The sequence below is a fragment of the Aquarana catesbeiana genome, linkage group LG09, assembly GCF_042186555.1.
Source record: "Aquarana catesbeiana isolate 2022-GZ linkage group LG09, ASM4218655v1, whole genome shotgun sequence".
Classification (NCBI taxonomy): Eukaryota; Metazoa; Chordata; class Amphibia; order Anura; family Ranidae; genus Aquarana; species Aquarana catesbeiana.
Window position 1 is genome coordinate 261,960,766 of NC_133332.1, and position 20,953 is coordinate 261,981,718.

The 20,953-nt window shown below is 42.8% G+C and overlaps 1 protein-coding gene across 13 annotated transcripts in view; it reads left to right on the forward strand.

Moving 5' to 3' along the window:
- The window catches only part of GAPVD1 (GTPase activating protein and VPS9 domains 1), a 164,767-nt gene extending 144,050 nt beyond the window's left edge, over positions 1 to 20,717 (forward strand). For all 13 annotated transcript variants that reach the window (XM_073600311.1, XM_073600299.1, XM_073600303.1 and 10 more), the window contains 4 exons: positions 7,612 to 7,825; positions 9,727 to 9,799; positions 9,893 to 10,090; positions 11,531 to 20,717. In XM_073600311.1, coding sequence (XP_073456412.1) covers positions 7,612 to 7,825; positions 9,727 to 9,799; positions 9,893 to 10,090; positions 11,531 to 11,671 — 626 coding nt within the window. In that variant the 3' untranslated portion in view covers positions 11,672 to 20,717. The remainder of the gene's footprint in view (positions 1 to 7,611; positions 7,826 to 9,726; positions 9,800 to 9,892; positions 10,091 to 11,530) is intronic.
- The last annotated feature ends 236 nt before the right edge of the window (positions 20,718 to 20,953 follow it).

A 20,953-nucleotide genomic window follows, 5' to 3' on the forward strand; every position in this document is an offset into this window, starting at 1 on the left:
CGCCTTCATCCGCAGCTCTCCTCTGTCCTCTCTCCCACTCCCTCCCTGCCTGTCAGCTGTGTCATATCTGTTCCCCTCTTGCTGCCATCATAATGCAATGACATTCCTTCCACCCCCTCTGCTTTATTAATTGTCCCCTGTGTGTTTTGTTGCAATTTGATCTTAACCCGACTCAGAATGGAAGCTGTGCCATAACTTTGGCTGGACCTTCATCGCAAGGATTTTTTTCTGCATTCTGTTCATCTGTAGTACCTGTACCTTACTAGGAATATAAAAAGGCTTGATGTTCCCTAAGAGAAACTATTAACCTCATCTTGGCTCACTGTCTAGCAGGGTTGTCCCGATACCGAGTATTTGCAGGAGTACTTGTACTTGTGCAATTGCTCCTGATGCCTAGTCCTATACCTGGACAGTCGGGGATGATCGGTGCTTGGCAGGGGAAGTCATAAATAACCGATCTCCTCCTCTCCCCTCCGCAGCTTTCAGCTGCTTTATTAAAAGCCACACAGGGAGATCGGTGATTAACTTCCCTCGCCGCTGTACCGATCATCCCTGAGTGTCCCCTGTATCCCCCTCAGTTTATGAATGGAGAGGGGCGAACTGATAGCGCATGGGTCGTGGATCAAAAAAAAATAACAAAAAGAGATAGTAGATCTGCTGGAAGAGATTAATGAGTTGGAGATTAACCACTTGGCTACCGGGCCATAGTAAAATGACGTCCTCACTTTGGGGGGGGGGGATATCTGAATGATGCCTGTAGCTACAGGCATCATTCAGATATCATTCTTTTTAGCAGGCTATTCTGTGCACGATAAGAACGATCATAGCGGAACTTCCGCTGCTTGATCGTTCTTATAGGCGACGGGAGGGGACGCCCCCCCTCCCGCCGCCATCCGGTGCTTCTCCGGGCTCTCCCGTGCCATCGGGAGCCCGGAGAATGAACCGGCCGGCGCCGGATGAGGACACTAGAGATGTCTGGTGACCACATGGTCACCATTCATCTCTATGACTGTCGGAAGCGGACCCCGCAATGTAAACAAAGCCGCGATTGCGGTTGTCAGCATGAGATCGGAGAATTTTTTTTTTATCCGATCTTATGCTTTACAGCCTGGAGGAGAGATGTGGGGTCTTATTGACCCCATATCTCTCCATAAAGAGGACCTGTCAAGATAAATTCCTATTACAAGGGATGTTTACATTCCTTGCAATAGGAATAAAAGTGATTAAAAAAAAATCTAATGTAAAAATAAAAAAAATAAAGTAAAATAAAAAAAGAAAAAATTTTTTAAAACGCCCCTGTCCCCGGTAGCTCGCGCTCAGAAGTGAACGCACACGTAAGCCCCGCCCACATATGTAAACGTCGTTCAAACCACACATGTGAGGTATCGTCGCGTGCGTTAGAGCGAGAGCAATAATGCTAGCCCTAGACCTCATCTGTAACACTAAACTGGTAACCTGTAAAAATTTTCAAAACGTCACCTATGGAGATTTTTAAGTACCGAAGTTTGGCACCATTCCATGAGTGCACACAATTTTAAAGCGTGACAATGTTAGGTATCTATTTACTCGGCGTAACTTCATCTTTCACATTATGCAAAAACATTGGGCTAACTTTACTGTTTTTTGTTTTTTTTTTAACCACAAAACTGTTTTTTTTTCCAAAAAAAACGTATTTGAAAAATTTTAAAAATACCATGCGAGATAAAAAGTTGCAATGAACGCCATTGTATTCTCTAGGGTTTTTGCTAAAAAAAAACATACATAATGTTTGAGGGTTCTATGTAATTTTCCAGCAAAAAAATGCTGATTTTTACATGTAGGAGAGAAATGTCAGCATTTTGGCCTGGTAAGCAAGTGGTTAAACATAAGACACCTAGATCCAGCAGATTTTCAGCAATTGGAGAAGTTGGCGCAGTGTATGGTTCAGAAAACTAAAAATAAGTATAGATTTTTTGCTCATCGGTCCTACAAACAAGGAGATAAAAGTGGTCGGTTATTAGCCAGACAGCTGAAAAAAACAAGACTCTAGGCATGTTCATAATCTAATAGTCCACAATAAAAAGATAATGGAAACTCAGGCCATAGCGGCAGAGTTCCATAAATTTTATGAGGCTTTATACAGCATTCAGGCTGGCTTCGTGAATGGCATAGAGGAACAGCGGAATACATAGAAGTTTCAGCGCTGCCCTTGTTACCATCTACGGTGACTGAGGAAATAGACCAATTTCCATTAATTAAATAAACGAGGCAATATTGAACCCGTCGATAGGGAAAAGTCCAGGGCCTGATGGTTTTACGAACTTATATTATAAGAAATTTATTTCTAGATTAGGGGTCCAAATATGTAGTTATTTCAATTCGATCAATGCTTCAATTCCATTACCCCCAGAAGCTCTATTGGCATATATTACGATACTCCCCAAATCAGGGAAAGACCCTCAACACTGCGCCAACTACAGACCCATCTCCCTGTTAAATTCTGACACTAAGTTGTTAGCCAAAATGTTGGCTCTTAGATTACAGGACCATATAGTGAAGCTTGTTCACCCTGATCAAACGGGCTTTATGAAGGGCCATGAGGCTAGGGATAGCATCCTTCATTTGATGCAACATGGCCCTGATAAAGCCCCGAGAGTGACATTGTCAATGGATTCCGAAAAGACCTTTGACAGGGTGAACTGGGCATTTGATTGAAGTGTTGAGGGGGATGGGTCTGGGTGATCGCATAATGGGTTGGATATCGGCATTATATGTGACTCCGAGAGCGAGGGTGAAGGTGAATGGCACATTATCGGACTATTTCCAAATACGCAACGGCACGTGTCTCCATTGCTGTTTGCTATGACACTGGAGCCCTTTCTTTGTAGAGTGAGGAAAAATACTGAAATCTTGGGGACACGTATTGGACCCGACGAACATAAAGTTTCGGCGTATGCCGATGACTTATTATTTTACCTCTCTTCCCCTCATCGGCGTATGCTGATGCCTTATTATTTTACCTCTCTTCCCCTCAGATATCATTACCTGCCCTGATGCCAGAGGTATCTAAATTTGGAACTCTATCCAATTTCAAAATCAATTTTGAGAAGTCGATACTTCTACCCAGCCATGTACCTCCAGCAATGGAGACTATTTTGCAGGGCTCCTATCCGTTTATCTGGAATAAAAATTCATTGGTATACTTGGGAATACATATAACATAAGATACCAAACTTTTGTATAAATTAAACTATGGCTCTTTAGTGACAGGTATAATAGGGGACCTGCAGAAATGGAAGGCCCAGTTTTTAACATGGTTTGGAAGGGTGAGTGCTATAAAGATGAGTATACTGCCTAAAATAATTTACACTCTACACATAGTACCAATTATACTCCCACAGAGCTTTTTCAAAACTATACGGAAGGCTTTTATATTATTTGTATGGAATGAGAAACGGCCCAGATTGGCCCATGACATTTTATGCAGAGGTAAATCTGAAGGAGGAATGGGATTACCAGACGTAGCCTTATATTATAGAGCAATGTCTTTGGTGAGGATTTTGAACTGGTGCCATAACTCATCGAATAAAATATGGGTCACTTTAGAACAGATAATGGCAGGTAGGAAGTTGGCGGGAATTCCTTGAATCCCGAGTGTAGATAGGGGCCTTTCAAAATGGACATCACCTTTAACTCAGAATACATTAGCGACCTGGGATAAATTAAATCAACTGAGAGATTATGCCCCCTGGATATCACCCCTGACCCCATTGGAGGGGCACCCATGGTTCCCTCTGGGAGAAAAGGTGGGATCATGGGGGAGGGATGGAGACACGACATGTGGCAAATTTGCTCCACATGGAATGCTAGCCCCCCTCCCGGATTTGGCATTAATGCTAGGAAAGGTATCTATGCTGGAGTGGAGATACCATCAATTGGTGTGTTTTTTCAAAAAGCTGAAACCATTAATGAGGCCATTAAACTCTCTTACTCTATTTGAATCTATGTGTGTACATATATCAAGCGCTAGACATTTGCTATCGCAAATGTATAGACTGGTCCTTGGGACACAAAATAAAACAGTCCCCTTTTTCATTAGAGAATGGGAAGGGGAGTTAAAGCAGGGGCTCTCTAGGGCACAAATTAAAAAGATTATTGACCTAACACACTACATCTATAAGTTCACGGATTCAGGAGATGTCATATAAATTTTTAGCTAGGTGGTATCGGACTCCGATGAGATGGCGAAGGTTTTGAATTTATTCTTCTCCTCAGTCTTCACGAGTGAATCGGGGGGCTTCAGTAACCAAAACTGCAGTGTTTATCCTCATGACACAACACAGGAAGCACCTCCATGGTTAACAGAGGACAGAATTAAAATTAGACTTGAGAAACTTAACATTAATAAATCACCGGGACCAGATGGCTTGCATCCGAGGGTACTTGGGGAACTCAGTCAAGTAATTGCCAGACCGTTGTTCCTAATTTTTACAGACAGTCTATTGACTGGAATGGTACCAGCTGATTGGAGAAAAGCCAATGTAGCACCAATATTTAAAAAGGGCCCAAAATACATCCCTGGGAATTACAGACCAGTTAGCCTAACATCAATAGTATGTAAACTCTTGGAGGGGATGATAAGGGACTATATACAAGATTTTTGTAATAAGAACGATATCATTAGCAGTAATCAGCATGGATTCATGAAGAATCGTTCTTGCCAAACCAATCTATTAACCTTCTATGAGGAGGTGAGTTGCCATCTAGATAAAGGAAGGCCCGTAGACATGGTGTATCTGGATTTTGCAAAAGTATTTGACACAGTTCCCCATAAACGTTTACTGTACAAAATAAGGTCTGTTGGCATGGACCATAGGGTGAGTACATGGATTGAAAACTGGCTACAAGGGCGTGTTCAGAGGGTGGTGATAAATGGGGAGTACTCAGAATGGTCAGGGGTGGGTAGTGGGGTTCCCCAGGGTTCTGTGCTGGGACCAATCCTATTTAATTTGTTTATAAACGACCTGGAGGATGGGATAAACAGTTCAATCTCTGTATTTGCAGACAATACTAAGCTAAGCAGGGCAATAACTTCTCCGCAGGATGTGGAAACCTTGCAAAAAGACCTGAACAAATTAATGGGGTGGGCAACTACACATGGCAAATGAGGTTCAATGTAGAAAAATGTAAAAGAATGCATTTGGGTGGCAAAAATATGAATGCAATCTATACACTGGGGGGAGAACCTCTGGGGGAATCTAGGATGGAAAAGGACCTGGGGTCCTAGTAGATGATAGGCTCAGCAATGGCATGCAATGCCAAGCTGCTGCTAATAAAGCAAACAGAATATTGGCATGCATTAAAAGGGGGATCAACGCAAGAGATAAAACGATAATTCTCCCACTCTACAAGGCTCTGGTCCGGCCGCACCTAGAGTATGCTGTCCAGTTCTGGGCACCAGTTCTCAGGAAGGATGTACTGGAAATGGAGCGAGTACAAAGAAGGGCAACAATGCTAATAAAGGGTCTGGAGGATCTTAGTTATGAGGAAAGGTTTGCGAGCACTGAACTTATTCTCTCTGGAGAAGAGACGCTTGAGAGGGGATATGATTTCAATTTACAAATACTGTGCTGGTGACCCCACAATAGGGATAAAACTTTTTCAGAGAAGAGAGTTTAATAAGACTTGTGGCCACTCATTACAAGTAGAAGAAAAGAGGTTTAACCTTAAACTACGTAGAGGGTTCTTTACTGTAAGAGCGGCAAGGATGTGGAATTCCCTTCCACAGGCGGTGGTCTCAGCAGGGAGCATTGATAGCTTCAAGAAACTATTAGATAATCACCTGAATGACCGCAACATACAGGGATATACAATGTAATACTGACACATAATCGCACACATAGGTTGGACTTGATGGACTTGTGTCTTTTTTCAACCTCACCTACTATGTAACTATGTAACTCCAGTAAGGCTGGCACAGATGTACCTGACCACAGATGCTAGGTGCTGGAGGGGGTGTGGGCAAAAGGGTACTTATCTCCATCTATGGTGGTCCTGTCCCAGGATTAAGGTGTTTTGGGAAGAGATCGCTCCATGGGTAGAGAGGTTGTCCTCTCGACCCATGGAATTAATGCCCTTAAATTTTCTATCTCACCAATGTCGATTAGATCATATAAGAAAAGTATTACTCCACATCTATTGAATGCAGCCAAATTGTTAATACCCAGGCTATGGAAACAGACTAGATGTCCAACTCTGTTGGACTGGAAGAGAGAGGTCAATTTATTAATGGAGGCTGAAAGATGGGGGGGGGGGAGTCCTCCCTTTCACCTCCCTATTCCCCTTCTTTCTTCCATTTTTTTGAGGTGAGCACATAGGGGACACATGGGGGGGGGGGGGGGGGGGGAGGGTAAAGGAAGATGGATATATAGGATGGGGGGTAGAAGGAGTAGATATGGTTAAAGGAAGATGAGGTGTATATTCACTTTATATAGGTAAGGGGTGGAGTATGGCTGATAGAAGCCTCCAAATTATTATTTTTTTTCTTTCTTAGTATAAGTGAATTGGGAGCACATTTGATATAAGGTATTTGGAGGGGGGAGAAGGGAGAGTTTCCCTTTTTTTTTTTTTTTTTTTTTTTTTTTTTTTTTTTTTTTTGGGGGGGGGGGGGGGATTGGGAAATGGATAGAGACTCTTTGTGATAAATATAAATGTTATGAAGGTGGTTTTAATGGATATGTCAAATTTAATAATTAAAAGTTTATGAATGGAGAGGAGCCTCTGTCTCCTCTGCTTTCATGTTCAGTGCAGCTGAAGCTGCTGAGAAAGGCACTGGGGAATCTCTATCCTCAGTCCCTTTCCATGACTCAAAGGGGATATGCCAGGGGTCTGTTTAGACCCCCGACATCTCACCAAAGCCCCCCTACCTCCCAACAGGGCTGCATAAAAAAAAAAAAAACATTGTAATTATTTTAAAGTAATATTGTAAAAATAATAAAAAATAAAATTAATGAAAAAAACCCTGACTGTCCACTTACACCCCCCCCTCCCCCAAAAATAGAAAGTGTGTGTATATTGTAAAAAAATTGTATAAAAGAACTGACAGTTCACGCCTCATCAGTGCTGCATTTTAGTGCCACTGTCGCATGACATTAAAAAAAAAAAAAAGTATCAGTGCTTGTACTCGGTCTTAAAGTGGTATCGGGACAACCCTACTGTCTACTTACTGTATCCACATGCTGCAATGTAAGAGAGAACTGCCAGTCAGTAGTCGGGGTGGTAGATGTGCTTTAGCAGCAGACCACTGCTTCGCAGATGCTCCAAAAGCTATGAAATGCATCCTTGTGCTAGAATCCATTAACCAGCCCAAGACCAAACTGTAAAAAGGAAAGTGACCAGTCAGCCTAGCATGCTGCTTCTTTGTGACCGTTCTTCAACATGATTACATTGATCGATGTAGGGTTATGCTTTCTGTATATGCTCTGACTTTTGTGCTGGAGTTCTGTTTTATAATGGTTGCCCAACATATTTCAAAATTCCCTGTGCTGTTTTCCTGCCAGGTTGTTTAGCAACTGTGGGACATGGAATTACTATAATTTGGGCCGCTAGACTGGTTATGTTTTTCTTCCTCAGAATTTCAGAAATTGACAGCTGCTGATGACAAAACTGCACAGGTTGAAGAGTTCCTGCAGTCCCTGTATGGTACCATGGCCCAGGATGTCATCTGGCAAAATGCCAGCGAGGAACAGCTTCAGGATGCCCAGATTGCGATAGAGAGGAGTGTGATGAATCGCATCTTTAAGCTGGCCTTCAGTCCCAATCAGGATGCAGATGTTCTTCGTGATCAGTGAGTTGATTTGCAAAGAAAGTGATGGCCATGAGGGCAGTTAACTGAGGGCAACAAGGCTTGAAAGCGAATCTGCACTTTGCCTATAAGGGCCAAAACATCCAAAAACTTTAGATGTAAGGAGCATGTGGCAGCTTCCCACTACCCCCATGTGACAGCTCTGGTGCTTGATGACTGGCTGCTTCAGTGCCTAGTTTACACAAGGCTAAACTCTTAGCTTCCAACAGCAAATGGACCCATAGGCTAACATGGGGCATTTAGAAGCAGTTAAAAAAAAGTCAGACGCCCCTAACAGCAGCTGTAAAAATAAATGTGTTCGTGAGCCCTTAAAGGGGAAGTGTAGCCAAAGCTTTTTTTGGCAATGCTTCTCTTATGGATCACAGAAGTGCAGTTAGGCGCTCCTGCTGACATCCAAGTCGGTCCAGGCTCTGAAAAGATCATGACCATATAGTCAGGATACACCCAAAAGCCTGGATTGGCACCCAGCACAGCCTCTTGGCAAGCTGCTGAGAGCCTGAGCCTGCCCCCTCCACAGCCCAGCGCCCCCGGTAAGTGCTAAAGGTGCAGAGCAGTCACCGGTTCTCTTCAGGTTGAAGACCAAAAGATGAGTGATCAGCAGTGTTTGATCGCTCAGTTCTAATTCTTGGAGGCAACAGGGGACAGCTGCAGCTGGGTTGATTTCTAGGTAAGTATGATTGTTTGCCTTTTTTAATTCCCATACTTACCTTTTAAAATGACTGCTTCTCATGCAAGATTGCACTTTCTCGATCATTTTAGCATCTTAAGAAATTGTGCAGTCACGTACAAGAAATGGTCATTGGCCGACATGTTTGGGCTCGGTTCACACGTGTCCGGCCACGCTTTCAGCTAGATTTTTTTTTTTTTTTTTTGGAGTCCAGTGCGGTTTTTTCACTGGTTCAGGTGCAAATTTCCACTTGAAGTTACACCTGAACCGGACTGAAACTCACAGGATTCAAAATAAATCCAATTTCCATACATGTGACCCCAGCCTCAATGTTAAAATGCGCGTTTAAAGCATAAACTAATCCCAACCGATTTTACCTGCTACCCAAAACAGTTACATTCAATATATAGCAAAGAGGATGGAGCCGCTCAACTTCCAAAAGTCCAGAATATGTTGTTGTCATCCAATAAAGAAGTCCACCTGCTCCTCTAATTTATGGGATGGTTTACTACATGCAAGCTATGCCGTGAATGATAACTGTCAGTTGTGCTCTCAGCCAAACTGTCAAGCCATCAGATGGCTGTCCACTTCTTGGCTGTGAGGGATAGGAGGGTTTGGCTCTGCTTTAAGGCCACATTCAGCTTGGGATCACACAGGAGAGGTGCAGGGACCCGCATGTGATTCGGACAGGAATCTCACCGCATTTCTGTTCAAATCACATGGGATTATTTTCTGTACGATTTGAGCCCATTCATTTTTGTATGTGCTCAAAACTGCACCGCACGAAAAAAAATCGAAATGTTCGCACCCATGCGATCAAATTCTAGGAAATCGTGCTGCATTTTGTGATCGGTTTTGGGGTGTCATTAACTTAAAAGTGACATCTGCAGCAGATCGCATGAATGTGGTGCTGGAAACGCACAGGATTTGCTGTGTTTCCTGCATCGCTTATTTGTGAACCGAGGCTCACACAGGTGTGAAGATTCATTGATCCGTGCTAGAATCACAGGTGTTCCATGCATCTCATGCAGACAATCCTATTCGTGTCCATTGGAATGCAATGACTATAAGGACAAAGCCGCTGGTGCGAATCTCTGAATGCACACTGCCCTCAGATTAGTGAGTTTGGAATGTCCTGTAGCTAGGCCTGTCTTTCAGGCATACCTAGTTATTTATTTATGGTATCAAATACCTAACATTGTCTCTCCTTCAACAGGGTTTTACATGAACACATCCAAAGACTGTCTAAGGTAGTGTCTGCCAATCATAGAGCTCTTCAGATCCCTGAGGTCAGTATAGCAAAGTTGACTTCTAGGAGGTATTAAATATTTAGTGCCAAATACCTTTTTATAAACGAATGCTTTACATCCTGTTTGTTTCAGGTTTACCTGAGGGAAGCTCCCTGGCCTTCGGCTCAAGCTGAGATAAGAACTATTAGTGCTTATAAGACCCCTAGGGACAAGGTGCAGTGCATCCTACGCATGTGTTCTACAATTATGAATCTTCTCAGCCTTGCCAATGAATACTCCGTCCCAGGAGCTGACGATTTTGTCCCCGTCCTGGTGTTTGTTCTCATAAAAGTAAGTAACTGAAAACCTTGTTATATGCTGTTGCAAATCGTAGAAAGGTAATATGTTTAACCAGTTGCTGACCACCCACCGTAGTTTTACTGCGACAGGGCGGCTGCTTTGCACAAGATCACGTACCTAGTATGTGATCTGGCACTTCCGAGTCTGGGGCGCTTGTGCGTCACCGGCGACCTGCTCATGCTGTGATTGGACACAGCGGGAGCGGCGAGCGCATTGTCCGCCTGGACCTGCCAATCGTTCAGGTAGGTCGGCGGTCTGCTTATGTAAACAAGGCAAACCACCGTTCTGTGAGAGTGAATGTGCTGATCCTTTGTTCCTGCTAAGCAGCAACATGGATCTTTGCATTCCCCCAGTCAAAGCACATCCCCCACATTTAGAAATCACTCCTCGGGAACTCAGTTAACCCTTTGATTGCCCGTTAACCCTTTCCCTGCCAGTGTCATCAGTACAGCGACAGTGTATATTTTTAGCACTGGTCACTATATTCGCGTCACTGGTCCCCAAAAAGTGTGTCTGATTTGTTCCCCGCAATATCACAGTCCCGCTATAAATCGCTGATCGCCACCATTACTAGTAGAAAAATTTAAAAAATATATACCATAGTTTGTAGACGCTATAACTTTTGCGCAAACTAATCAATATACACGTATTGGGATTTTTTTAACCAAAAACGTAGCAGAATACAAATTGGCCTAAATTGAGAAATTTTGTTTTTTTGTGTTTTTTTTAACTTGTTTTTTTTATTGTAAATGTTTTAAAGCAAAATTGTTGGTCTTTTTGTATATAGTGCAAAAAATGAAAACCGCAGAGGTGATCAAATGCCACCAAAAGAGCTTTATTTGTGGGGAAAACGTATTTTATTCGGGTACAGCGTCGCACGACCAGGCAATTGTCAGTTAAAGTAACGCAGTGCTGTATTGCAAAAAATGGCCTGGTCATAAAGGAGGGTAAACCTTCCGGAGCTGAAGTGGTTAAAAAAAAATTGGATTTATCTAAGACAAAATGCAGAGTAGTCTTCCTAATAATCTCCTAAAGTGAAAATAAACCTCTTAATAAATAAAAAAAAATGATAAAAATGGGCCCCAGGAGCTTTTAGCCATAATGTGCTAGTATGCACGGCAGATTTACCTTGGATGAGATCCCCGTCAGCGCTTTTATTGGGCACAATTGCTTCCATTTTTTCCCAATGATCATTCCGGGTTCTGGCTCTTCAGCTTGGTGGGGCCAGGATGTCAGTCCCACGCATGTACAGAAGAGTTACATGGTCCCGAAATAAAGCCATGCTGCAGGGAAAGCATTTATGACAAGAGACCAATACAATCTCTTCTGTTGTAAAAATCCTGTTGGCCATTTTTTAATTTTTAAGTTGCTTTTCCCTTTATTACCCTGTTGCTAAAACAAGGACTATATATCCTGTTTCCTTTTTTCCAGGCTAACCCGCCCTGCTTGTTATCTACTGTGCAATACATCAATAATTTCTATTCAAACCGATTAACTGGAGAGGAATCCTACTGGTGGATGCAGTTCACGGCTGCCGTGGAGTTTATTAAAACCATTGACGACCGCAAGTAAAAGGCCAATGAAAAAACAGTGACTGCTGGTTGCCAGCAGATGGCGGCAGAGCCCTGCTCCTTGTATCATACTTGTACAGAAGGTGGAGTTGGCCTGGTCTTTCTGGTGAAGGAGAGGCATGCAGTGCATCGTTAAGTCCCAGCTTGCAGAACCTCTGGTGGTTGGGAAGATTTAAAGGTGTCCAGATATGTTCCCTTTTTGGGAGGGAAAAGAAAATCAAATATGTGCTTATTTTCTTTTTTTTTTTTTTTCTTTAACTTTTCCCTTTCTAATGCTGCATCATTTTAATGAACTATTTACTAAACAGAAAAAATAAGTTTATTTTGCAGAGTTTTTTTTTTTTTTTTTTTTCTTTTGTCTTTAGGTTTAGCAATACAAAAAAGGGACCACATGCTCGAATATTTTTAGAGGAAAGCAAACGCATATCGTTACAGGATTTTAACTATAGCATATTAGAATTAGCTCTGGGGCTTAGTGGCAATAACTTATAGGAGTAGAAAATTCCACTTTGCTGCCTAGAGGAGTTGAAGTGCCTCGCTGCTCAATTGTGGATACCACCCACTTCAGAATTTATGTTAAGAAGAGGATGCTTGGAAGCCTTTGACTATTGTTTTTCCCCCCTCATTCTAACCAATTTCCTCTATAGTCTTAAATTTGTATCTAAAAGTATGTTTCTACTTCCTGAGAGGTGCCGTATTCTTTACATTTATTCTTCCTCTCATCTACGCAAGAGCACAGCTTAAAGTATACCTAAACTCGAGAACAAAAATGTAATTGATTGCAGCTTACCAGTCCTAAGATCTGGTGGCTGCATTAGTTTTCTTTTTTTTTTTTTTTTTTTTTCTTTAGGCTTTAGAAAAACTTGAAATCCTATGTCCTGTAACTTCCTGTGCATAATGTTCTCTTTTCCAGCTATCTTCTGTGAACTTCAAACACCTCCTCCATATATAAAAGAGATGGGGCACGAAAGAAGTGTTCTATAGCTTCTTGTCTTAGGGCCGGTTCACTTTGGGATTCGTACAGAAACGCGCTGTGCAATTTTAGTCCAACTATTTCAAATGGGCTGAAATCGCACTGCGCCAAAAGTAGTACATGCGCCACTTTTGGAAAGGCGCACTGCAACCGGATTGCATGGTACTTTTGTACCATATAATATGGTGTGGTCAAATGTACTGCGCTTGGGGTGTCGTTAAGCTATATATTCCTGCGCTCTCTCTATTCTCGCTCTCTCTCTTTATTCTCGCGCTCTCTCTTTATTCTCGCGCTCTCTCTCTATTCTCGCGCTCTCTCTCTATTCTCGCGCTCTCTCTCTATTCTCGCGCTCTCTCTCTATTCTCGCGCTCTCTCTCTATTCTCGCGCTCTCTCTCTATTCTCGCGCTCTCTCTCTATTCTCGCGCTCTCTCTCTATTCTCGCGCTCTCTCTCTATTCTCGCGCTCTCTCTCTATTCTCGCGCTCTCTCTCTATTCTCGCGCTCTCTCTCTATTCTCGCGCTCTCTCTCTATTCTCGCGCTCTCTCTATTCTCGCGCTCTCTCTCTATTCTCTAAAATAATATTGACACCTGCTGCAGTTTGCAACTGCAGTGCATATTAAATGTAGTGCAGGAAACGCTCCCAGGGCGCAGGTTTTCCCGCACCACGTTCTAGTGTGAATGAGGCCTTAGGGAGACAATGCTGCTTCTCCACAGACACAGTGCAGTGGGGGAAGTATTGTCATGCTAGGATTGAAAGTTTGTTACTAGCAAGATCACGCAGCCACCATATCTGAGGACTTCTAAATGTATTATACTGCATATTATATTTTTGAGAGTATTTAACCCTTTTCCATCTGCCTTGGCATTCCTTTAAACCGTTCTGAATGCCCAGAGGGTGGGAAGGATTGGTGTGACAGTATGATCAGAAGCCGGTCCCGCTGGCTACTGATCTGTATTTCAGATTAAGAGCGGTCTTTGTGCTGGGGACACGCAATGAGCACGCTCTCAGCATATAAAAACCAGCCGCTCAGTGCTGCATTGTGCAGTGTATGCTCGTTAAAGCCCACCCCTTTGGCCACATCGCGCTATGTATTAGGCTTAGGGGTTAAATTTAATCCTGTGGCTAGACAACAGAAAAAAAAAAAAAACAAAGAATGTGTGTATCAAAGCAGGCACTAGACCCCAGGTGCCCAACCTATGGCCCATATGCAGCCCTTTGGTACTTCCTGTGTGGTCTTTTGCAGACCCCAGCAGTCACTAATTGAAGCATTCATTTGTAAGGAGGCCTATAGTGGCAATCTCTGATCATCTTCTTTATTACGTTTGACATTTGACAGACTTCTCCCATGTATTGATGATTGTGTGTGGCCCTTTGGAGCGGTCAGGGGCCACAGTTTAGGCCCTTACATCTTGTAAGTTGACAACCACTGCACTAGAACATGTCCCATGCTAATATTTGTGCCTGGCAATGGGTTGCTAACGATCCACACGGTGTAAAGTACTTGGGGGTCATGCCCAAAACCAGGCTGCCGGCTCAGTAAACTTGTCTGTGCTGTGGAAGCATGGGCACATCATAGTGGTATGTTTTGCCACTATGTGTTTTGTTTTGTTTTTTTGTCCAGTCAAAAGTTTGCTTACAGTCCAGAAAATCACCCTTTCAAAAGCACCTTTAAATTATTATTTTTTTGGGGGGGGAGGGGGGAAAGAGTAGGAAAAAGTTCTATTTTGTCATTAGATTAGATAGCACACAGATCTACATTACTTCATAGGCTTTATTTAAACAAAAAAGCAGTGATCTGTTATAACCAATAGTTTAGTATAATCGGGTAAATGAAAGCTCATTTCTGAATGGTTGCCATGTCTTCAATTCTTCTTCACGCTTGCACTTTAGGATTAAGTCATCAATTTAGAGTGGAGGGTGGTCATTGAGTTTTATTTACTGGGCTAAATGGAGTTTTGGGGTTCATCTTGCAAACTTCATTTTCATCATGAAGTTCATTCTTTCCAAAATTCCACATACTTTTGTGACCTCTTTATCAAAGTTTCTCAGATATCCTGCACAATGTACAACAGTCAAACAGATTATCAGTTTCTTTCTCCAAGGGCTGGTTCCCACCAGATGCAGTGTGACTGCTTTTGGAGGCTGTTCTAGCGCAGTCCCACTGCATGGATCAGACAAAATGCCTTGTCCACTATGTGCCCAGATTCACACCACTGCATTGCGGTGGTGTTCAGGCACAGTGCACTGATAAAAGTACTGCATGCAGTACTTTTTATTAGTGCAGCGTGAGGTGAGAGGCAATCACAGTGATTGGCCTGCAATTGAACTTTATGAGATGTCTTTGTGACATCTCAATAAAGTTTAAGAAAAAACAAAACGGGAATCCACTGAGCTCTGCCTCATCACTGTGCTGCGCTGAGCAGGATCACACTGCAAACCAGCCCAAGGCTGGCTCTTTTTCTCTCTCTGCCCTGGTGGCTGAAGAAGAGAAATCTATTCCCCCCCATCCATGGTATTCAGGCAACTGCAGCTCCTGTGACTGCATGTAGGATGCAGTTCTAATTTTCCATCCAGCTAAAGCTGTTCATGCTTTAGTGAATGTTCATATAAAACCTTCTCAGTACATGACTTGACGAATGTCGTTTGAATGTATTTTAAAGTTTAATTTCCTTGTAACATTTGATTTTGGAGTGAACGAACTTTCCCGAACGAAAACCTTGTACACTGTTGGAAATTCATTACTTCCAGAAAAAATTTCCATCTTGCTTCTTCTAATTTTCTTGAAAACCATGTCCATTTGACCTCACTAACAGTTTGTAAAATGTGTATGGCCAACTTAAAGTGGAATTCCAGTCATACCCAAACTAAGCCTAAACCTGCTCCCACCCCCATTCTAAGACTATTCTGTCTACCCTGTAAAAGAAAGGATACCTATACTTGCCTATTCTGAAGCTGCTCTGGTCCGGTCACATGATCGGCGATGGCTTCCAGCACCAGTGTTTAGGGGGTGCAACAGCTGCCCCATAATAAACTTATGAGTGATGTCGTCGCCCAGACTTTGCAGTTGTTGTCGCTGCCTCTCCTATACTGAAGCCAATGCTGGAAGATGGTCATGTGACCAGAGCAGCTTCAGAATAGGCATATTTTAGAATAGTCTTGGATTGGGGGTGGGAGTAGATTTAGGCTTGAGGTTTGATTGGAATGCTGCCTTAAGTCTAGGTTCACACTGATGTGGTGCGAGTTGAATCTGTTTTGCAGTGCGATTTCAAGGAGCAGCTCCAGTGCAAATTGATGTGGTTAAAAAATGTTTGTGATGCGATTTGAATAGAAGCTATATATTCCTGCGCTCTCTCTCTATTCTCGCGCTCTCTCTCTATTCTCGCGCTCTCTCTCTATTCTCGCGCTCTCTCTCTATTCTCGCGCTCTCTCTCTCTTCTCGCGCGCTCTCTCTTCTCGCGCGCTCTCTCTTCTCGCGCGCTCTCTCTTCTCGCGCGCTCTCTCTTCTCGCGCGCTCTCTCTTCTCGCGCGCTCTCTCTTCTCGCGCGCTCTCTCTTCTCGCGCTCTCTCTCTTCTCGCGCTCTCTCTCTTCTCGCGCTCTCTCTCTCTGGGCTCTCTCTCTCTGGGGCTCGCGCTCTCTCTCTCTGCGCTCTCGCGCTCTCTCTCTCTGCGCTCTCTCTCTCTCTGCGCTCTCTCTCTCTCTGCGCTCTCTCTCTCTCTGCGCTCTCGCGCTCTCTCTCTGCGCTCTCGCGCTCTCTCTCTCTCTGCGCTCTCGCTCTCTCTGCGCTCTCGCGCTCTCGCTCTCTCTGCGCTCTCGCTCTCTCTGCGCTCTCGCTCTCTCTGCGCTCTCGCGCTTGCTCTCTCGCGCTCGCTCTCTCTGCGCTCGCTCGCTCTCTCTCTCTGCGCGCTCGCTCTCTCTCTGCGCGCTCGCTCTCTCTCTGCGCGCTCGCTCTCTCTCTGCTCGCTCTCTCTCTCTCTCTCTGCTCGCTCTCTCTCTCTCTGCGCACTCGCTCTCTCTCTCTCTGCGCGCTCGCTCTCTCTCTCTCTGCGCGCTCGCTCTCTCTCTCTCTGCGCTCTCGCGCTCGCTCTCTCTCTCTCTGCGCTCTCGCGCTCGCTCTCTCTCTCTCTCTCTGCGCTCTCGCGCTCTCTTAGGACAAGTAAGTGATCTGCTTGCAATTTCCATTCAAGTCTATGTAGCTACAAATTGCACGGCACTAAACTCACACCCTTTCTTTAAAATCACATTGGTATCAAACATGTGCATAAATGTGAATATCCTCCATAGAAACTCATGTTTCACTTGCCATGCGATTCCATGAGTTCTGGCACGCATTAGAAATCACATCGGTGTGTGAACCAGGGCTAAGTCAATTTTTCAAGTGTCTTTTGTGGAGCCTGGTGGTGTTTGGAGGGCCATCCATGAGTGGCATTCCAGACGTCTATGGCTAGGTTTAGATGCAGATGTCCTGAGAACCTGTGATAAATGAGGCACGGTGATGATTAGCCTCAGAAGCAGCTCAGTGGTGAAATTTATTTAAGGTGCTTAAGTAGAGTAAACCTGACAGAGAAGTACAGGATTGCCGCGGCTGACCACCTATTGAAAATGGTAGTTGCCTGGCTGTTATGCTCAACTATTGATCTGGGTACTTTTGACTCAATGAACCAAAATATGCAGATCAAGAAAGTCCGTGTAAAGTCAGAAGTCCATATCTGCATGCTTAAAGCAAGAGTGTCGGCATGATGGTCAGGTGACTAGTATTTTGGAGGAGAGGTCAGAAATGGGAGTCTCTCGGTTTTCTTTATGCAAAGGTTTGTGGGTAAATGTCTGTATCTTCTTTACCGTCTATAAATGTGCCCTTGTGGATCATCCCATGTTTCTATTCTGACAGGTTCCCTTTGGGTGATTATGTTTCTGACTTTTCCTTGTCTGCAGCCTTCTATGTACTGTATTTTTCCACTCATAGCAGTTTATGTAATATACAGATGTTCATCTATGCAGTAGCTCTATGGGCATCACAGTAAACCTCAGCCTGCAGGTTATGGATAAGCAAATATAAACTGTGTTCTCCCTAGAGGGCCTTTTCCAGGAATGACGCCCAGCATCTGCAAAACCTTCTTCCCAAAAGATCGCACTTTGTGTTCCCCAGGCCGACTCCCCTGTGATTCCAGGATTGCTAAAGGGGTATCAGGATGGAGTGTTAAACTCCTGTTCACTAATCTCATCTAGGCTTAACGAACACCAAAGTGTTCAGCTCTCTTAGCACTTCCAAGTTCAGAGCTGTCAGACGAAAGCAGCAGATCTGGGTCTGTGTCCCAAATCTACCTGAGCTGAGGGAAAGAAAATAGGATAAACCCCCATTAAGAGTACCTGTCACTTACAGAATAATACTGTCACATAATATAAAAATAAAGAACCCACACACACCAACTTGGTATGCGTACATAAGAACTATTTTAGGACTTTCAGGTTTACCTTTTTTTTTTTTTTTTTTTTCTTTTTTGGATTACTTACAACTTTAGGTATGTTTTTTTGTTCATTATGCAAGCACATGCAACTTTGAGGCTAGATATATTTGGTATTTATTAACTCACCACAGTCTCATCTTTCATATTTAATGAAAAATGTATTTATTTGTGTGCATTAAAAAAGCATTATTGTTTTTCTGAAAACGGACTACATGAACACTTGCAGTGATTTCACCCTGCCATATATATTTTTTTAAACTACCTGGCTGCATTTTTCTTCCCACTCATCTTAACAAAATTCTAGGGGGAACACTGATATATTTACTGTAAAATTGCACATAAAATCACTTTTATAAAAGATTGTAATGCCCCTATAAGAAAAAAAAAAAAAAAAAGCACTGCAGCATTACAGCAGTAGACACCTTTCACACTGTTGCGCTTTTCCAGGGCATGAAAACTATTCCCAGTTAGTTCACCTTTGGGAGCATGTTACATGTTCTGCCTGTTAGGATGAAACTTGTAACATGTTCCCACTGCTCTCCCCCGACTCGCCTCCTATAGTGACAGCGAGCTGGGTATCTTTTCCCTAAACTCCGTCACAATTTAATTAAAAAAAGTGTGTCCCTGCGGGGCTCCACCACCCCCGCCCCCCAGCCACATAATTCAGAGTTCTGTGAATGAGAGAACTACAAGTACCAGCATCCATTGCGGCTGTCGGCTTGTGGTTAGCAATGAACTACCGGGGCGCTGCTGCGCACTATAGGTAGTTCATTGATGGTTCCTGTCATTGTGTAACTGCGTTTCCGTATGAGGTATGGGCAGACAGCTTACACTGACAGTCTGCCGGAGCCATGCATTGCATCTGTGATCTACTGATTGTGGGTGCAATGCTTTCCAGGTTCCTAATGAAAAAAATTACATTTGCCTACCTCCAATGTGCATTATTTTTTGTAAAAGGTGAACTTATCCATTAAATTCTATGTAACTATTCAAACTGTAGGTGCACTTCACTTTAAAAAGTCCTGCATGCTGCATCTTTGGTGCAGTTTTTCAAAAGCGCAAGGAAAAAGTCACCTTTCATTGTAAGTCAATGGGAACGCATCAAAAGCATATCAAAGTGAAAGGACCCATAAGTTGTACAAAAGCACATCAGTGTGAAAGGGCCTGTAGTAGTGTTTCACTTAAGCGCGTGTCACTCTGTCGCCCAAGGAGAGCCTTCCCCTTACCTCTATGAAATCACTCCCCAACCCAGATGATACTGAATCTCCCTTGCTAGCGAGGGAGCAACCTTTAGCTCTCCCGGCTGATGAGGAAGCGACTCCAGAGAAACAGAAAAGTAGTCTTAGCGATCCTGACATAGGCGCCTGGATCGCTTATGTGACATAGCACCTCCCTGTCTCCCCACCTTTGCTAACTGCAGCCCTTGACTACATAGGGTTCTGTATGTAGGACTATTAAACAAAAAAAAAAAGTTTCTTGAGTGTACAACCGTTCTTGCTGGTGCTTTTAACTGAAACTCTTGAAATATGAATTGAATTGGTTTGCTGTAAATATCTTAACTAGGTTGAGACTTTGGTCTTCTAAATCATCTTATTAAAAAAGACAAACTCTGATTTTTCGATGCTTGTTATATGGAAAGTGCATAGGTAATATAATGTAATCTATACTTTAGAAGCTAATCTTTTACTACATCAAAATTCTATTTAAACTGTATCATTTAGTACAAAATTTAACAGGCTACTTTAAATTACATGTAGCTGTAATAATAAAGAATTTTAATTGAATTTTGCCACAGGAAAGTGATTTATATATTGTATGTGTGGTATGCATAATTATTTCAGGACTATGAAACTGGAAACTGGAATATTATTTATTGGTAACCTTTCATTAATATTTATTGTTAACTATTGGATAACTTTTCATGAATATGTTTGCTGCCATGCTTCTTCAGAGATCCCGGAGGCCCAGTAAACTCCATGGTAGAAAATGTCCAACACATGTGACAGAGCCTCAGATACATCTGTCCTACAACAAAAGAGGCAGCTGTTACATATCACTAATATTCATGGAATGGTAGCTTTTTAAATGGTGATTACACCAAGGTAATGATAATGTATTGGAATGGACAACTGTCCTTCGCCCACACCAGTAACCGTCATCCTTTTTGTTCTGTAACCTGCTCTGAAAGGAAAGTTCCGTTCATACATAATACTCTTTCTTTCTCATATTAGCCCACAAAATGGCTGTGTCTAGTCAGTGGGGGCACTCTATCTGTAATTCCGTTCTTTTACCAAAGTCGACAAAACAGCAGGGATTTACAACTTTACATTTTAGATATTCATACCAGATGAAATATATTTCATAGCATTTTATTGTATTTATCTTGGAAACACATTTACAGATGGCATAGCAGAATAATGCCTGCTGTTCAACCTATATTTTCTCCCAGAATCCTTCGCAAGGCAACCTTTTTTTTCAGAGAGGACAAACCTTCAACATTTCTAGAGTCGCTAAATACTGACATGAAATCAATGACCTAGCTGTGCTTTGCTGTAAAGAAAGTAAACATTTTTAATTATTCATATGAAATAAAAAAAAAACTGACAGGATTGCATGTGTCGTTATTGAAAATGTGTTATTTATCTTTTTACTTGCTGTCATTAGAGACAAAGTACATTTTGCCTTGAATTCCAGATATAGAAAAGTATACATGGTTACTTACATTGGTCCAGGTTGGACCAATGTAACCATTGCATATACCATGTTATATTCCTTTTGGTGCCACTCAAAACAGAGGTAAAAGTACATCCCTATGTCCCAGAACATGGGGTGTAGGCTTGTCCTG